At 44.6% G+C, this 14,335-nt stretch overlaps 1 protein-coding gene across 1 annotated transcript in view; it reads right to left on the bottom strand.

The window, feature by feature from the left end:
- The window catches only part of ITCH (itchy E3 ubiquitin protein ligase), a 105,638-nt gene that overhangs the window by 48,696 nt on the left and 42,607 nt on the right, over nucleotides 1–14,335 (bottom strand). The window contains exon 2 of the mRNA XM_040438638.1: nucleotides 8,053–8,140. Within this exon, the coding sequence (XP_040294572.1) occupies nucleotides 8,053–8,119 (67 nt within the window). The 5' untranslated portion in view covers nucleotides 8,120–8,140. The remainder of the gene's footprint in view (nucleotides 1–8,052; nucleotides 8,141–14,335) is intronic.

Here is a 14,335-nt window from a genome sequence, read left to right as displayed (position 1 = left end):
GTTCCATTCACACGTTCGTATGTCTTTTGCGGATCTGCAAATTGCGGATCCGAAAAATACGGACAACGCCAACGTGCATTCTATATTTTGCGGACCACACATCGCCGGCACTGTCATAGAAAATGCCCTTTCTTGTCCGCAATTGCGGACAAGTATAGGACATGTTCTATTTTTTGCGGAACGGAAGTGCGGATCCGGAAGTGCGCGGATGCGGACAGCACATTCCGGCCCCATTGAAAATGAATGGGTCCGCACCTGTTCAGCAAAATTGCAGAACGGATGCGGACCCATTTTGCAGACGTGTGAATGGACCTAAAGAGGACACAGCAAGTCATAGTAACGCGTTTTTATATATTTTTTCCCCTTTTGCAGGGCCAGGATAGTGCGGATGCGGAGAGCACACGGTGTCCTGTCTGTATGTTTTGTGGCCCCACAGAAATAAATGGGTCCTCTTCCGATCTGTAAAATTGCACCCACGACCCCGACATGGAATTCATTCAGAGGACTCCTGCGCACACGCACGTATAGGAGAGGACTCCAGGAGTCCCCCAGCTTCCCATTGGGAGAAGATCTATGCCACCGCCTTTCTACAAATAGAGGGCAGCAATAGAAATCTCTTGGCGTGGAAAAGATATATAGATGACTGCATCTGTATGTGGAGACGTAGTATAGTATATTCGATATATATCAATGAAAATGATTGGAATATCAAATTCACTGAAAATATTAGCCAGATGTCCATTAGTCTTTTAGATTTAGAGATTTTTGAGAAAACTGCACCCCAGCCAGAACATACTGTAAGCGTGCAGATCGCAATGGCTACAGTGACATCAACAGTTGTCACTACAGGCCTTGGGTTAGAGACATTCCGAAGGGACAGTTTCAGAGAATTTATAGAAACTACTACATCTGAAGAAAAGGGATATAAAAACAGAAGAGTTAGAACGAAATAGAAAGAGGAAATAAGAACCAAGCCCATAAGAAAAAGGGAGAGTGAATATAAATTTGCCTTTCTAACCCAATATTCGGAGAAATGTCCCCAGATCAAAAATATTTTTAAAAAGAACTGGAGGGTCCTTTTAAGTGACCCAATACTGTGAAAATTGTCACCCAAGAATCCACTATTCATCTTCAAAAGAGCACCAACGATTAGAAACAAGCTGGTTCACAGCAGCGTAACGAATGACGAGCCGTGCAAGAGTAGGGGTTTTTGCGTGGGGTGCAGAAATAGAACGCAAGAAGACAAAGAGGCAGAAAACATTAGAACCAATATAGAGGATAAGGAGGAGTTTAAAATCAAAGGAGATATTTCTTGTGAATGTGCCGGAGTAATCTACGTACTGGAATGTCCATGTGGACTCCAGTACGTGGGTAGAACATTAAGGAAACTGGAAACAAGTCCAGAATATAAAAAAAAAAAAGAGACTAGATAGACATCATGGAAAGAACCCTAGAGGTGTGAGATTTATGGGAGTGGAGTTGGTGAGAAATAGATGGAGAGGGGGAGACCCAGTCAAACGTATTAATTTGAAAGAAGCATAATGGATTTTTAATATGCAAACCTTACAACTAGTGTTGAGCGAACTTGTGTTTTAAGTTCGGCGTCTAAAGTTCGGGGTTCAGGTTATCGAAGTATCCCGTTAGGGATTCCGCTTCCACGGACCATAACGGAATTTAGAATCCATAACGCGATTGTTCGATAACCCGAACTTTAGACGCCGAACTTAAACCACAAGTTCGCTCAACACTACTTACAACCCAAGGGCTTGACTATAGAATGGGCTATCAATGGAGTAACAGGGTGTACCTCGCAAGTTACAAACACTAGGTAATCAATATGAGGGTAACCCAGATCGCAGTCAGTAGGAGGTTCTTGAATACGGGATGTAAATGGTCTACATATGTGAGCCATCAGAATAGGTTTTCACTGGGATTTCTTTTAATAATGATGAAACCGTTTTCAGATTGTTAGTCTGTGATTATTGAAGAGCAATAGATTTCTACATACATTTTTTAACCGCAATAAGCAGAAGTGACATAGGCTTTGATGGGATATAAATACCGCCAATATGGATAGACAAAGCACGTGACTCCCCTAAAGAAGCGTGGCGAAACCCAGGTTGGGCAAGTTTATATTACATGTGCTGTTTAAGGCCTCTTTCACACTTGCGTTGTCCGGATCCGGCGTGTACTCCACTTGCCGGAATTACACTCCGGATCCGGAAAAACGCAAGTGTACTGAAAGCATTTGAAGACGGAACCGTCTTCCAAATGCTTTCAGTGTTACTATGGCACCCAGGACGCTATTAAAGTCCTGGTTGCCATAGTAGGAGCGGGGAGCGGTATACTTACAGTCCGTGCGGCTCCCGGGGCGCTCCAGAATGACGTCAGAGCGCCCCATGCGCATGGATGACGTGATCCATGCGATCACGTGATCCATGCGCTTGGGGCGCCCTGACGTCACTCTGGAGCGCCCGGGGAGCCGCACGGACGGTAAGTACACTGCTCCCCCGCTCCCCGCTACACTTACCATGGCTGTCAGGACTTTAGCGTCCCGGCGGCCATGGTAACCACTCTGAAAAAGCTAAATGTCGGCTCCGGCAATGCGCCGAAACGACGTTTAGCTTAAGGCCGGATCCGGATCAATGCCTTCCAATGGGCATTAATTCCGGATCCGGCCTTGCGGCAAGTGTTCCGGATTTTTGGCCGGAGCAAAAAGCGCAGCATGCTGCGGTATTTTCTCCGGCCAACAAACGTTCCGTACCGGAACTGAAGACATCCTGATGCATCCTGAACGGATTACTCTCCATTCAGAATGCATTAGGATAATCCTGATCAGGATTCTTCCGGCATAGAGCCCCGACGACGGAACTCTATGCCGGAAGACAATAACGCAAGCGGTTTTATGTACCGGTAAATTAAATGGTCTCTGCGTGAAGCCTCTGGTGTTTTGGTCTGCACTATGTCCATTCTTTTTTTTGGAGGACAGAACACACGGAGGTCTTGGCCATTTGTGAGTGCAAGCCATCTCTAATTTAACAGCAAGAGGTTGGTGGGAGGAAGAAAGCTTCCGAAGGAGAGGATTACGTCGTCTGTGGAGAAGCTACCTGTTCCAAGGAGCGCAGGTCTGCGCACATCATACATACGTCTTGACCTGCAGCCGTGTGCGCATTTATTTTATTTCTCTTCGCTCTCCTACACGTGCACAGGAGTCCTCTGAATGAATTCCATGTCTGGGTGTAGAGCTGGAGAAAGGGGGCGAGTATCGACATACAAATTACTGTACTTTTCAGGGCTTGCTGGAGGTGAACGATTCTCTTTTGAGGACTCAAAAATTCTCACAATACAAATTCAATGCGATATCGCAATATGATGGCAAAACCCTCAACAGGCTTTACATGATACCCACTGGGTCACCACATGAAGGATAAACATCTTGTGACAAAAAAAATGCAAAAAATATTTTTTTTTTTGCCTCTTCCAGATATTTGGCGTACATGTACATAACCAGTGGGAAGGAGTTCCTGCAAAATGGCACGCATGTGCGTCAAGGTGATCGGCGGCGGGCACAGGAGCTGCATAAAAAGCACAGAGGCCTGGCTATCTGTCGATTAGAGATATCTCCAACCCTAGATGTTTAACCCTAAATGCTAACCATGGCATCGGTACCTCATTATCACCCAGCAATGTGATTGCAGAGGAGGGGGCAATAACCCACAAAATTGGCATTGCTGAATCCGTAACAACCTGACCTATAAAAAAAATAATCATCATGTAAGGCTACTTGCACACTCGCGTTTTGGGCGGATCTGCAAAAACTGATCCGTTACAATAATACAACCGCATGCATCCGTCATGAACGGATCCGTTTGTATTATCTGTAACATTGCCAAGACGGATCCGTCATGAACTCCATTGAAAGTCAATGGGAGACCGATCCATTTTCTATTGTGCCAGAGATCCGTTTGTCTCAGGTTCCTCAGACAGACACCAAAACGCTGCAAAAAGCGTTTTGGTGTCCGCCTCCAGAGCGGAATAGAGACCGATCGGAGGCAAACTGATGCATTCTGAGCGGATCCTTTTCCATTCAGAATACATTAGGACCAAACTGATCCGTTTTGGACAGTGTCCGAGAGCTCTGAACAGATCTCACAAACGGAAAGCCAAAACGCTAGTGTGAAAGTAGCCTAATCTGTATAGTAAATGCAAAGAAAAATAAATAAATTTTAATAAAAAACAAAAAACAATGCCAAATATGCAGTTTTAGCACATGCTGCCCGCCCAAGTCATATTTACCTCAAACATGGTACCTACAAAACAAGCCCTGAATTCACTCTCAGAATAAGTTAATCATTTTTTTCAATGCACCCTAAAATGGTGGCAAAACTGTCTGCCGTTGTAAGGGGTTAAAAAAAAGCTAGTAATCTTGTGACGCACATCTCGGAATATGTTGAGCCCAGAGCAAAGGTAAGGAAGGACACGTCTAGAGCTAGGATGCAAGCATCACAGGGCTCTAAAGATGAATACAAACATGTCCAGCCTGCCGGGGAAGCAGTTTCAGCTCCGGTATCACAGGTATAGCTCCAGCCCAGCGAGGCGGTATCTAAAAGATTATCCAGCTCCAGAGGCAGAAAACGCAGCATTCCTCTGCAGTAAAACCATCCACAGATAGATAAGGTTGAGCATGCCTGATATCATAGCCATGAAATATGACAAGTTTTATGTTCCTGATGCTGGATGATACTTTGGGTCACAGGACCCTACAGAACTCTATGCCCCTTGGGCATCATTCAGACAAGGTGTTGACCATAGATGTCACAATACCAGAATTTTGCCTTTGATTTTGATACCAAGTAAAGTATCACAACACTTTATAACAGACCCTCCCCATCAAAAATAGTCTCTCACTATTGATCCCTGCGCTCTCACCCCCGCAGCCTCCTCGATTCCCTGCGCTCTCACCCCCGCAGCCTCCTCGATTCCCTGCGCTCTCACCCCCGCAGCCTCCTCGATTCCCTGCGCTCTCACCCCCGCAGCCTCCTCGATTCCCTGCGCTCTCACCCCCGCAGCCTCCTCGATTCCCTGCGCTCTCACCCCCGCAGCCTCCTCGATTCCCTTCTCACTAAAATCCATTAGAGCTTCTCTGACAGCTCCATCTGTAGCCCTTATTTCTGCTTTCAGGTGACAGGTGAGTTGATTTCAGCGGTCTGTCATTTAAAAGTAAGTGGTTGCCGAGAACCAACATCACAATCATTGCAGACTGGGCCTGGAAAAGAGTCCCAGCCACCTGAGAAGAGTCCTGGTTATTCATGAATTCCTGCTCTCCTGCCCACCTGCTGATGACTGACAGTCTTCTACCTAGTTGTCTCCCTTTCTCTCTAGGAGAGAACTGCCAATCATCAGCAGATGGACAGGAGAGCAGGAGATTAGGAATAACCAGGACTCTTCTCGGTGGATTTGACTTTTCAAGGCCTGGACTGCAATGATTATGATGCTGGTTCTCGGCAACCACTTACTTTTAGTGACACACCTCTGATATCAGCATTTCTGTCACTATTTTATGCTGCCCTCAGTGAGGTCAGCATAAAGTTTATGATAGGTTCACTTTAAGCTGAATTCTCATGAAACTGATAAGGCTTCAGCTTAAGGGTACTTTCACACTAGTGTTTTTGTTTTTCGGTATTGAGTTCCGTCACAGGGGCTCTATACCGGAAAAGAACTAATCAGTTTTATCCTAATGCATTCTGAATGGAGAGCATTGCGTTTAGGATGCATCAGTTCAGTCCCTCCTACGTCTTTTTGGCCGGAGAAAATACCGCAGCAGTTTTCTCTCCAGCCAAAAATACTGAACACTTGCCAGAATGCAAGTGTTCACAAGCCTGAGGGAGCAGGAGAAGGTCTGCCGCTGTGCATGGAACCTCACCGTGAAGGCTGTGATGGTTGTAGTCACGCCCCCTTCACTGCCTAATCTGCTGCCCACGCCCCCTGAACTGCCCGATCTGCTGGCTGAGCTGTCTGTCCTGTGTCTTCTTCCCAGTGGATGCTTCAAATTTTAACCCCTTCTACCATAAGCAGCACAGACTCAGGGCTGGAGGTTCGGCCTCGGGAACTGAGCAGCTGCAGGATTTCCTCTTCTCCAGGCAGTGAGGAGACAAATGCTGTGCACAGGATCTTCCCTCTCCCCTCATCCTAAAGACACAGAGCTGACAAAGACTGCAGGAGTCTTCCTCACAGCCAGAAGAGTGCGGAGAAGAAGGGTCTGCAGAGCATTGCACAATAACAAGCAAGTGGAAGATCCTGTGTGCATCAGCAATGTGATTGTACCGTACAGCTGGGACTTGTAGTCCTACACATACAACATGAGTATCCCAGCAGTCAGACTGCAGGCAGAACAGCAATTTTATTTACTCACTTTGCAGATCACCCACAAATATTCAGATTCTGGCCAAAATACACCATGTAAGTGCACAATGTACTGATGTTTTAGAAGTGGTCAGCGCGTGACTGCCCCTACTGACATCACTAAAATACAGCTGTAATTAAGAAACTGTGATATCGCCATTTCTTAATGCCATTGTATACCATTCAGAACTACCTGCAGCCCCCTGAAATGAACAGTGGCCGGTCAGCATGCATGCAGCCACTCCATTCATTTCTATGGGAGTTCGGGATATAGCCGAGCACTGTACTCCACTGGGACCCCCACTACATGATAGGGGAGAACTTAATGTGGCCAAAGGGAGTACCCCTTTAAGTGAGGTGTTTATGACAGTGTAGATAAGAGCCAGCAGAGCAGCTCGCTGATAGATTTCAGCGAGAAGGAGACAGAACAGTCTGTCTGCAGAGTCAGTGACAACATTTAAGACCAATTGGAAAAATGCTCCCCCAAGGTGTTTGTAGCCATTAGTTTAATTCAACTAATCCTTAATATAGAATAATAATTTGTGAGTTGCAAATAATAAATTATCCTTACAGTACCATAATGAAAAATATCACAGGGCAGGGTGCTCAGAAGAGAATAGGAGTGATAGTAGCAAGCATGGTAGTCGTGGTTGTTACTTCAGTTATGATTTCCACAATGTCCTCACCGGGATGTGGTATTCTCGTTACAGCTGGCCACGCTGTTTTATAATATATGGCTAGGCACTGTAAGACTTAGGCTAGTTTCACACTAGCCCTCTGCATTTCGGCATTGTCGGAAGCTTCTGCTTCGCCATCCATCCCCTTTCACTATAATGAGGACCTGTGCAGATATGGCCGCAACCTGGTAAATATGCAGAGAATCCGCCGGAAGAAAACTGCTGCGCGCAGGCTAAAACATGCCAGGTTGCGACTGGATTTCTACCAGTCCCTATTATAGTGAATGGGGTCGAAGGGTGTCAGGTAGCATCCAGCAGTGCTGGATCCAGACATCTCCAGCAGGCTGCTCCCTGCCGGAGATGTCTAACGCTTGTGTTAAAACTAGCCTTAAATCTCCTGAACAAGTTTGCTGTAGAGCCTATAAAGTCCTTTCAGACAGCTAATCTCCACAGAACTTCTACACGCACCCCCTCTCAACACGGGAATACTCCTTAAATATATCATACTCTTTTCTCAACTTTTCTTGGTTTAAATATTTCTTGCTGGCTAGCCGTCTCCAGGGCTGTGTTCTGCTCCCTCAGTACACTACACAGACATCCAGCCGTAGGGCTCATGCACACAGCCGTAGTTTCTGTCCGCATCCGATCCACACTGTTTGGAGATCAGATGCAGACTCAATCATTTCAATGGGGCTGCAAAAGATGCGGACAACACACCATATGCTGTCCACATCCGCACGTCTATTCAGCGGCCCGCAAACAAAACACTTACGGATGTGCAGATGAGTTCTAACCACTCACTACGGGGAGGGTGACAATAACCCCACCTAGTGATGGTAGCTAGGGCCTATTAGCTCCTTATGCATACAACAATACATGAAATGCATACATCACATAAAGCACATTTTCAACCCTTTTGCAGTGTATCACTACTGTAGAAGTGGGGCGCTGCGCTGAGAAGAACATCACTTACCTGTAACCTGAAGTTGTGATTTCATGGTGAAGCCATTTACCGTTGGTTTTGGGGTTCCGCCATCCATTTCCCTTCTTCAAATCTGTGTCTGCAGGTAAAGCACACAGATGCAAGAGGATTACTATGGAACATCCTGGTAGATTTTGCAGAATGTATTGGTTTATTTTGCACTCCGTTAACTAGGGAACCTAATATTAATCTTTATAGAGGTGATTTCATTTTGTGCATTACTTGGCACATCAGTATTTGCTTCTAGTATGTTCGAGTCATATGGTTGTTACATTTATTCTATGCGTCATTTTGTGTTAAAAATTCTTCAATAAAATATAGTAACCTGGAATGCCCCTGTAGACTACAAAGCCTGAAAGCCTCGGGTATCAATCCCTACAAACCACAATTTATACATGCTTTTGGGTCTTATGGGAGAGGAGGACCCCCACAATCAGTTTTTATGTTGCAAATTTTGCAGAATTTATTTTCATTTCATTGCTATCATTTTGTGGTACACAACATTTTTTGATTGGTTAATTTTGACAAAAAAAAACACAAAAAAAACACAGCAATTGTGTCATTTATATGGTATTCACTGTAAGGGATAAATTACATGATGATGGTATAGGGTCATTAAGGAAGTGGCGATACCAAATATGTGGAGGGGTTTTTATTTTTGCAATGTTTTTTCAATGGAAAAAGGTGTATTTGTTAACTTGGAGTTATTTTTATTTAATAAAAACTTTATTTAACTCTTATTTTTACCGCTCACTAGTACCAAAAAGGGGACATGCGATCTTTTGACCACTTACACAGTACACTGTAGTAATATTTTTCGGGGCGGAGGCACGGACCAGGAAACATGTGGAAGGGCTTTCGTGCGCTTGTGCGTCTGTGCCTCCGCTCTGCAAATGATAGAATATGTCCAATCTTTTTGCCACAGCTTGCGGATAACTTCAACGGGTCCGCACGGCCGGTGCCTATATTGGCAGATCCGCAGATTGCGGCCGGCAACGCAGGCATGGCCATTCCACAGTTGAGTGAATGCACCCTTTAAATGAGGACCAGTACCAACCCAGATACTCTAGAAATAAGGGCAATATTTCCATTTATACCACTCTAAAAATAAATCTGCGGTAACCCTCAACAAATGCCATTTGTTCTGAAATGCACGATGGCAGGTTTACAACCAGAACGGACTGGTCATGTGAAACCAAAATACAAAAAAATACTCCGAATACCCAAATAAACTAAATATTAACTCTGCTGCCGCCCGCACAACACGTGCATTAATGTATTCAGGAGCGCTCGCTGGAATGTAAGAAATCCAGAAATGATACTGATAGAGAATGACAGTGCTGATATGAAGGAGCGGGCTGGGAATCACACCACAGTCACCGGGCATGTTGTCATACATGGCACTGCTGATAGGAAGGCAGAGACATCTCTACTAATCTTCAACATGAAGATAGAAATAGGAGGTAAAAGGAAAAAAATAAAAATAAACAATTCAATAACAACAAAAGGGAGAACGAAGCGAAGGGCAACACTCAGATCCTGCGCAGCCGCCTGTACAAAGCAGACAATGCGCCATTCAATGGACTCATTAATAAGCAATGGCGCTTACGTATACCTGTGCCACAGTTCACAACTGAGAAACGTGACCGTACGTTTCTGAACACTTCCTTTGCTGCTCTCTGAATGCGTGCACGGCGCAGGTTTTTACATCAAGTCAGGATGGCAGAGGCGGCGGCAAGAGGTTCTTGGCTGATCTTCAGGGTAGGTTCACACGAAAGTGATTAGCTGTGGATTTTCTGTGGTGTTGTACAGTACCAGCAACATGTGTTTTTTTTTTTTTTAGCAATGCTCATTCACACGTGGCAGAAAAAAAATCTGCGGCATCCATGAAGCGGATTTTAAATCTGCAGCATGCCAATTTATACAGCAGAATGCAAAGACTGAAATCTGCACTTAAATCAGAAGTATTTTGGGGGGGGGGGGGGGGAATTTTAATATGTGGCATTCCAGATCTGTTCATAGGAAATGAATTGCTACACAAAATAGAATACAGATGAATACGTTTAGTGAGCCCACTCTGATGAGCTACATGAGTTGACCGGATTCATATATTAGTTTTGTGGAAAAAGATTTAGTATAACTTGTATTTCATTCGCTAAACACCCCCCTCCACGCACGCACCGATTAGCCGGAGCTGGGTTCATTCAAGCTAAACAGGACAATACCGTATTGAAGGAGTCCAGCTCGGGCTGAGGGGCTCCATCGGAGGTCACTTCTGAGGGGTCTTTCTCAGGCTGGAATGCAGCTAGAGCCCATCTTGAGCTCTTAGCCATGATCTGGCCTGAATTAGAGCTGCTTGCTGCTCTCACTACTTCCTGTGTGGAGACGGAGGGGGGTAGCTGGAGGCGCAGGGAGAGGAAGAGAATCACAGATGTTCCTCCTGTCCCCATATGGGTTTAGACAATCCCAGGCACAGGGATGACATTAAAAAGGGGTTGTCCGAGCTTTTACTAGTTATGACAGATGGTCAGATAGGTCATCAATATCAGATCGACAGGGGTCTGACACCCAGCACCCCTGCCGATCAGCTGTAAGAGGTCTTACAGCTGATCGGCGGGGGTGCCTGGTGCTGGATTCCCACTGATCTGATATTGATGACCTATCCTGAGGAAAGCCCGGACAACCCCTTTAATTGTTCATGTCATCTCCCAGGAGAGGTGACAGGTCCTCTTTAAAAGCTATGAATCAACCCTACGGAGCAGGATACCTGGTTTCATAGGGTGATCCTGCTGAAAAGTGCTCTTTAACCCCTTAAGGACGCAGGGCGTATCGGTACGCCCTATTTCCCGAGTCCTTAAGGACTCAGGGCGTACCGGTACGTCCTAACTTGAAATCAGTATTCCGGCGCCCGAGGGGTTAAACGGAACGGGATTTCGGCTGAAATCCTTCAGCCGGCATCCTGTGACAACGCCAGGGGGGGTCATGTGACCCCCCCGTGTCGGCGATCGCAGCAAACCGCAGGTCAATTCAGACCTGCGGTTTGCTGCGCTTTTTGCAGTTTCTGATGCCCGCGGTCCCTGACCGCGGGGATCAGAAACTTTTGAGTGCCTATAATCTATATTTTTCACCCCCCCCTGCACCCCTGCACGATTTTATGCCGGCGGGTGGTGCGGGGGGGGGGTGTCGCATGCGGTGGGGGCGTTGCGGGAGGCGGGCGGTGCGGCAGGCGGGATCGCGATCCCCCGCCCGCCTCCCCATGAATGATCGTTGGTGTCTAGTGGTTATTCCAGGGTGCCAGCACATTGCTGGCACCCTGGTATAAACGGCTGACATCTGTGCAGATGTCAGCCGTTTAACCCTTTCCATACCGCGGTCCGTACGGACCGCTGTATGGAAAAAGTTAACTGTCGTCGGTCAGGGAGCTCCCTCCCTCTCCATCGGGGGGCTGCTGTGCCTTTGCAGCCCCCCGATGGAGAGGGAGGGAGCCCCCAGAGAGCCCCCCTCAGCCCTGTGCTTACCCTTCCCCGTCTGCGAAGTTCTGAGCAGACGGGGAGGGTTCCCATGGCAACAGGACGCCTGCTCAGGCGTCCTGCTGTCCATGGTGCTGAACAGATCTGTGCTGAAAGCATAGATCTGTTCAGTGTAAGTAAAATACAGTACAGAACAATATATATTGTTCTGTACTGTATTATACAGACATCAGACCCACTGGATCTTCCAGAACCAAGTGGGTCTAGGTCAAAAAAAAAGTGAAAAAAAGTGAAAAAAGTTAAGATAAAAAAAAAAACATTCATCACTGAATAAAAATTAAAAAAATTAAATACACTACACATATTAGGTATCGCCGCGTCCGTAACGACCTGATCTATAAAACGGTCATGTTACTTTCCCCGCACGGTGAACGCCATAAAAATAAAAAAATAAAAACTATGAGAAAATCAAAATTTTGCCCACCTTACTTCCCAAAAAAGGTAATAAAAGTGATCAAAAAAGTCATATGTACGCCAAAATAGTACCAATCAAACCGTCATCTCATCCCGCAAAAATCATACCCTACCCAAGATAATCGCCCAAAAACTGAAAAAACTATGGCTCTCAGACTAAAGAAACACTAAAACATGATTTTTTTTGTTTCAAAAATGAAATCATTGTGTAAAACTTACATAAATAAAAATAAAGTATACATATTAGGTATCGCCGCGTCCGTATCAACCGGCTCTATAAGAATATCACATGATCTAACCCCTCAGGTGACCACCGTAAAAAATAAAAAATAAAACGGTGTAAAAAAAGCCATTTTTTGTCATCTTACGTCACAAAAAGTGTAATAACAAGCGATCAAAAAGTCATATGCACCCCAAAATAGTGCCAATTAAACCGTCATCTCATCCCGCAAAAAATGAGACCCTACTCAAGATAATCGCCCAAAAACTGAAAAAACTATGGCTCTTAGACTATGGAGACACTAAAACTTTTTTTGGTTTTAAAAAGGAAGTTATTGTATAAAACTTATATAAATAAAAAAAATTGTATACATATTAGGTATCGCCGCGTCCGTGACAACCTGCTCTATGAAATTACCACATGATCTAACCTGTCAGATGAATGTTGTAAATAACAAAAAAAAAAAAAGTGCCAAAAAAGCTATTTCTTGTTACCTTGCCGCACAAAAAGTGTAATATAGAGCAACCAAAAATCATATGTACCCTAAACTAGTACCAACAAAGCTGCCACCTTATTCCGTACTTTCTAAAATGGGGTCACTTTTTTGGAGTTTCTACTCTAGGGGTGCATCAGGGGGGCTTCAAATGGGACATGGTGTCAAAAAAAACCAGTCCAGCAAAACCTGCCTTCCAAAAACCGTATGGCATTCCTTTCCTTCTGCGCCCTGCCGTGTGCCCGTACAGCGGTTTACGAACACATATTAGGTGTTTCTGTAAACTACAGAATCAGGGCCATAAATAATGAGTTTTGTTTGGCTGTTAACCCTTGCTTTGTTACTGGAAAAAAAATATTAAAATGGAAAATCTGCCAAAAAAGTGAAATTTTGAAATTGTATCTCTATTTTCCATTAAATCTTGTGCAACACCTAAAGGGTTAACAAAGTTTGTAAAATCAGTTTTGAATACCTTGAGGGGTGTAGTTTCTTAGATGGGGTCACTTTTATGGAGTTTCTACTCTAGGGGTGCATCAGGGGGGGCTTCAAATGGGACATGGTGTCAAAAAAACAGTCCAGCAAATCTGGCTTCCAAAAACCAAACGGCGCACCTTTCACTCTACGCCCCGCTGTGTGGCCGTACAGTAGTTTACGGCCACATATGGGGTGTTTCTGTAAACGGCAGAGTCAGGGCAATAAAGATAGTCTTGTTTGGCTGTTAACCCTTGCTTTGTTAGTGGAAAAAATGGGTTAAAATGGAAAATTAGGCAAAAAAATGAAATTCTCAAATTTCATCCCCATTTGCCAATAACTCTTGTGCAACACCTAAAGGGTTAACAAAGTTTGTAAAATCAGTTTTGAATACCTTGAGGGGTGTAGTTTCTTAGATGGGATCACTTTTATGGAGTTTCTACTCTAGGGGTGCATCAGGGGGCTTCAAATGGGACATGGTGTCAAAAAAACAGTCCAGCAAAATCAGCCCTCCAAAAACCAAACGGCGCACCTTTCCCTCTACGCCCTACTGTGTGCCCGTACAGTAGTTTACGGCCACATATGGGGTGTTTCTGTAAACGGCAGAGTCAGGGCAATAAAGATACAGTCTTGTTTAGCTGTTAACCCTTGCTTTGTTAGTGGAAAAAATGGGTTAAAATGGAAAATTAGGCAAAAAAATGAAATTCTCAAATTTCATCCCCATTTGCCAATAACTCTTGTGCAATACCTAAAGGGTTAACGAAGCTTGTAAAATCAGTTTTGAATACCTTGAGGGGTGTAGTTTATAGAATGGGGTCATTTTTGGGCGGTTTCTATTATGTATGCCTCGCAAAGTGACTTCAGACCTGAACTGGTCCCTAAAAATTTGTTTTTTGTAAATTTCTGAAAAATTTCAAGATTTGCTTCTAAACTTCTAAGCCTTATAACATCCCCAAAAAATAAAATATCAATCCCAAAATGCTACAAACATGAAGTAGACATATGGGGAATGTAAAGTCATCAAAATTTTTGGGGGTATTACTATGTATTACAGAAGTAGAGAAACTGAAACTTTGAAATTTTGCAAATTTTTCAAAATTTTTGGTAAATATGGTATTTTTTTATGCAAAAAAATTTACTTTTTTG

This window comes from Bufo bufo, chromosome 6 (assembly GCF_905171765.1).
Source record: "Bufo bufo chromosome 6, aBufBuf1.1, whole genome shotgun sequence".
NCBI classification, from domain to species: Eukaryota; Metazoa; Chordata; class Amphibia; order Anura; family Bufonidae; genus Bufo; species Bufo bufo.
The sequence above is the reverse complement of the archived record's forward strand: the minus strand, read 5'-3'. Positions and strand labels throughout refer to the sequence as shown.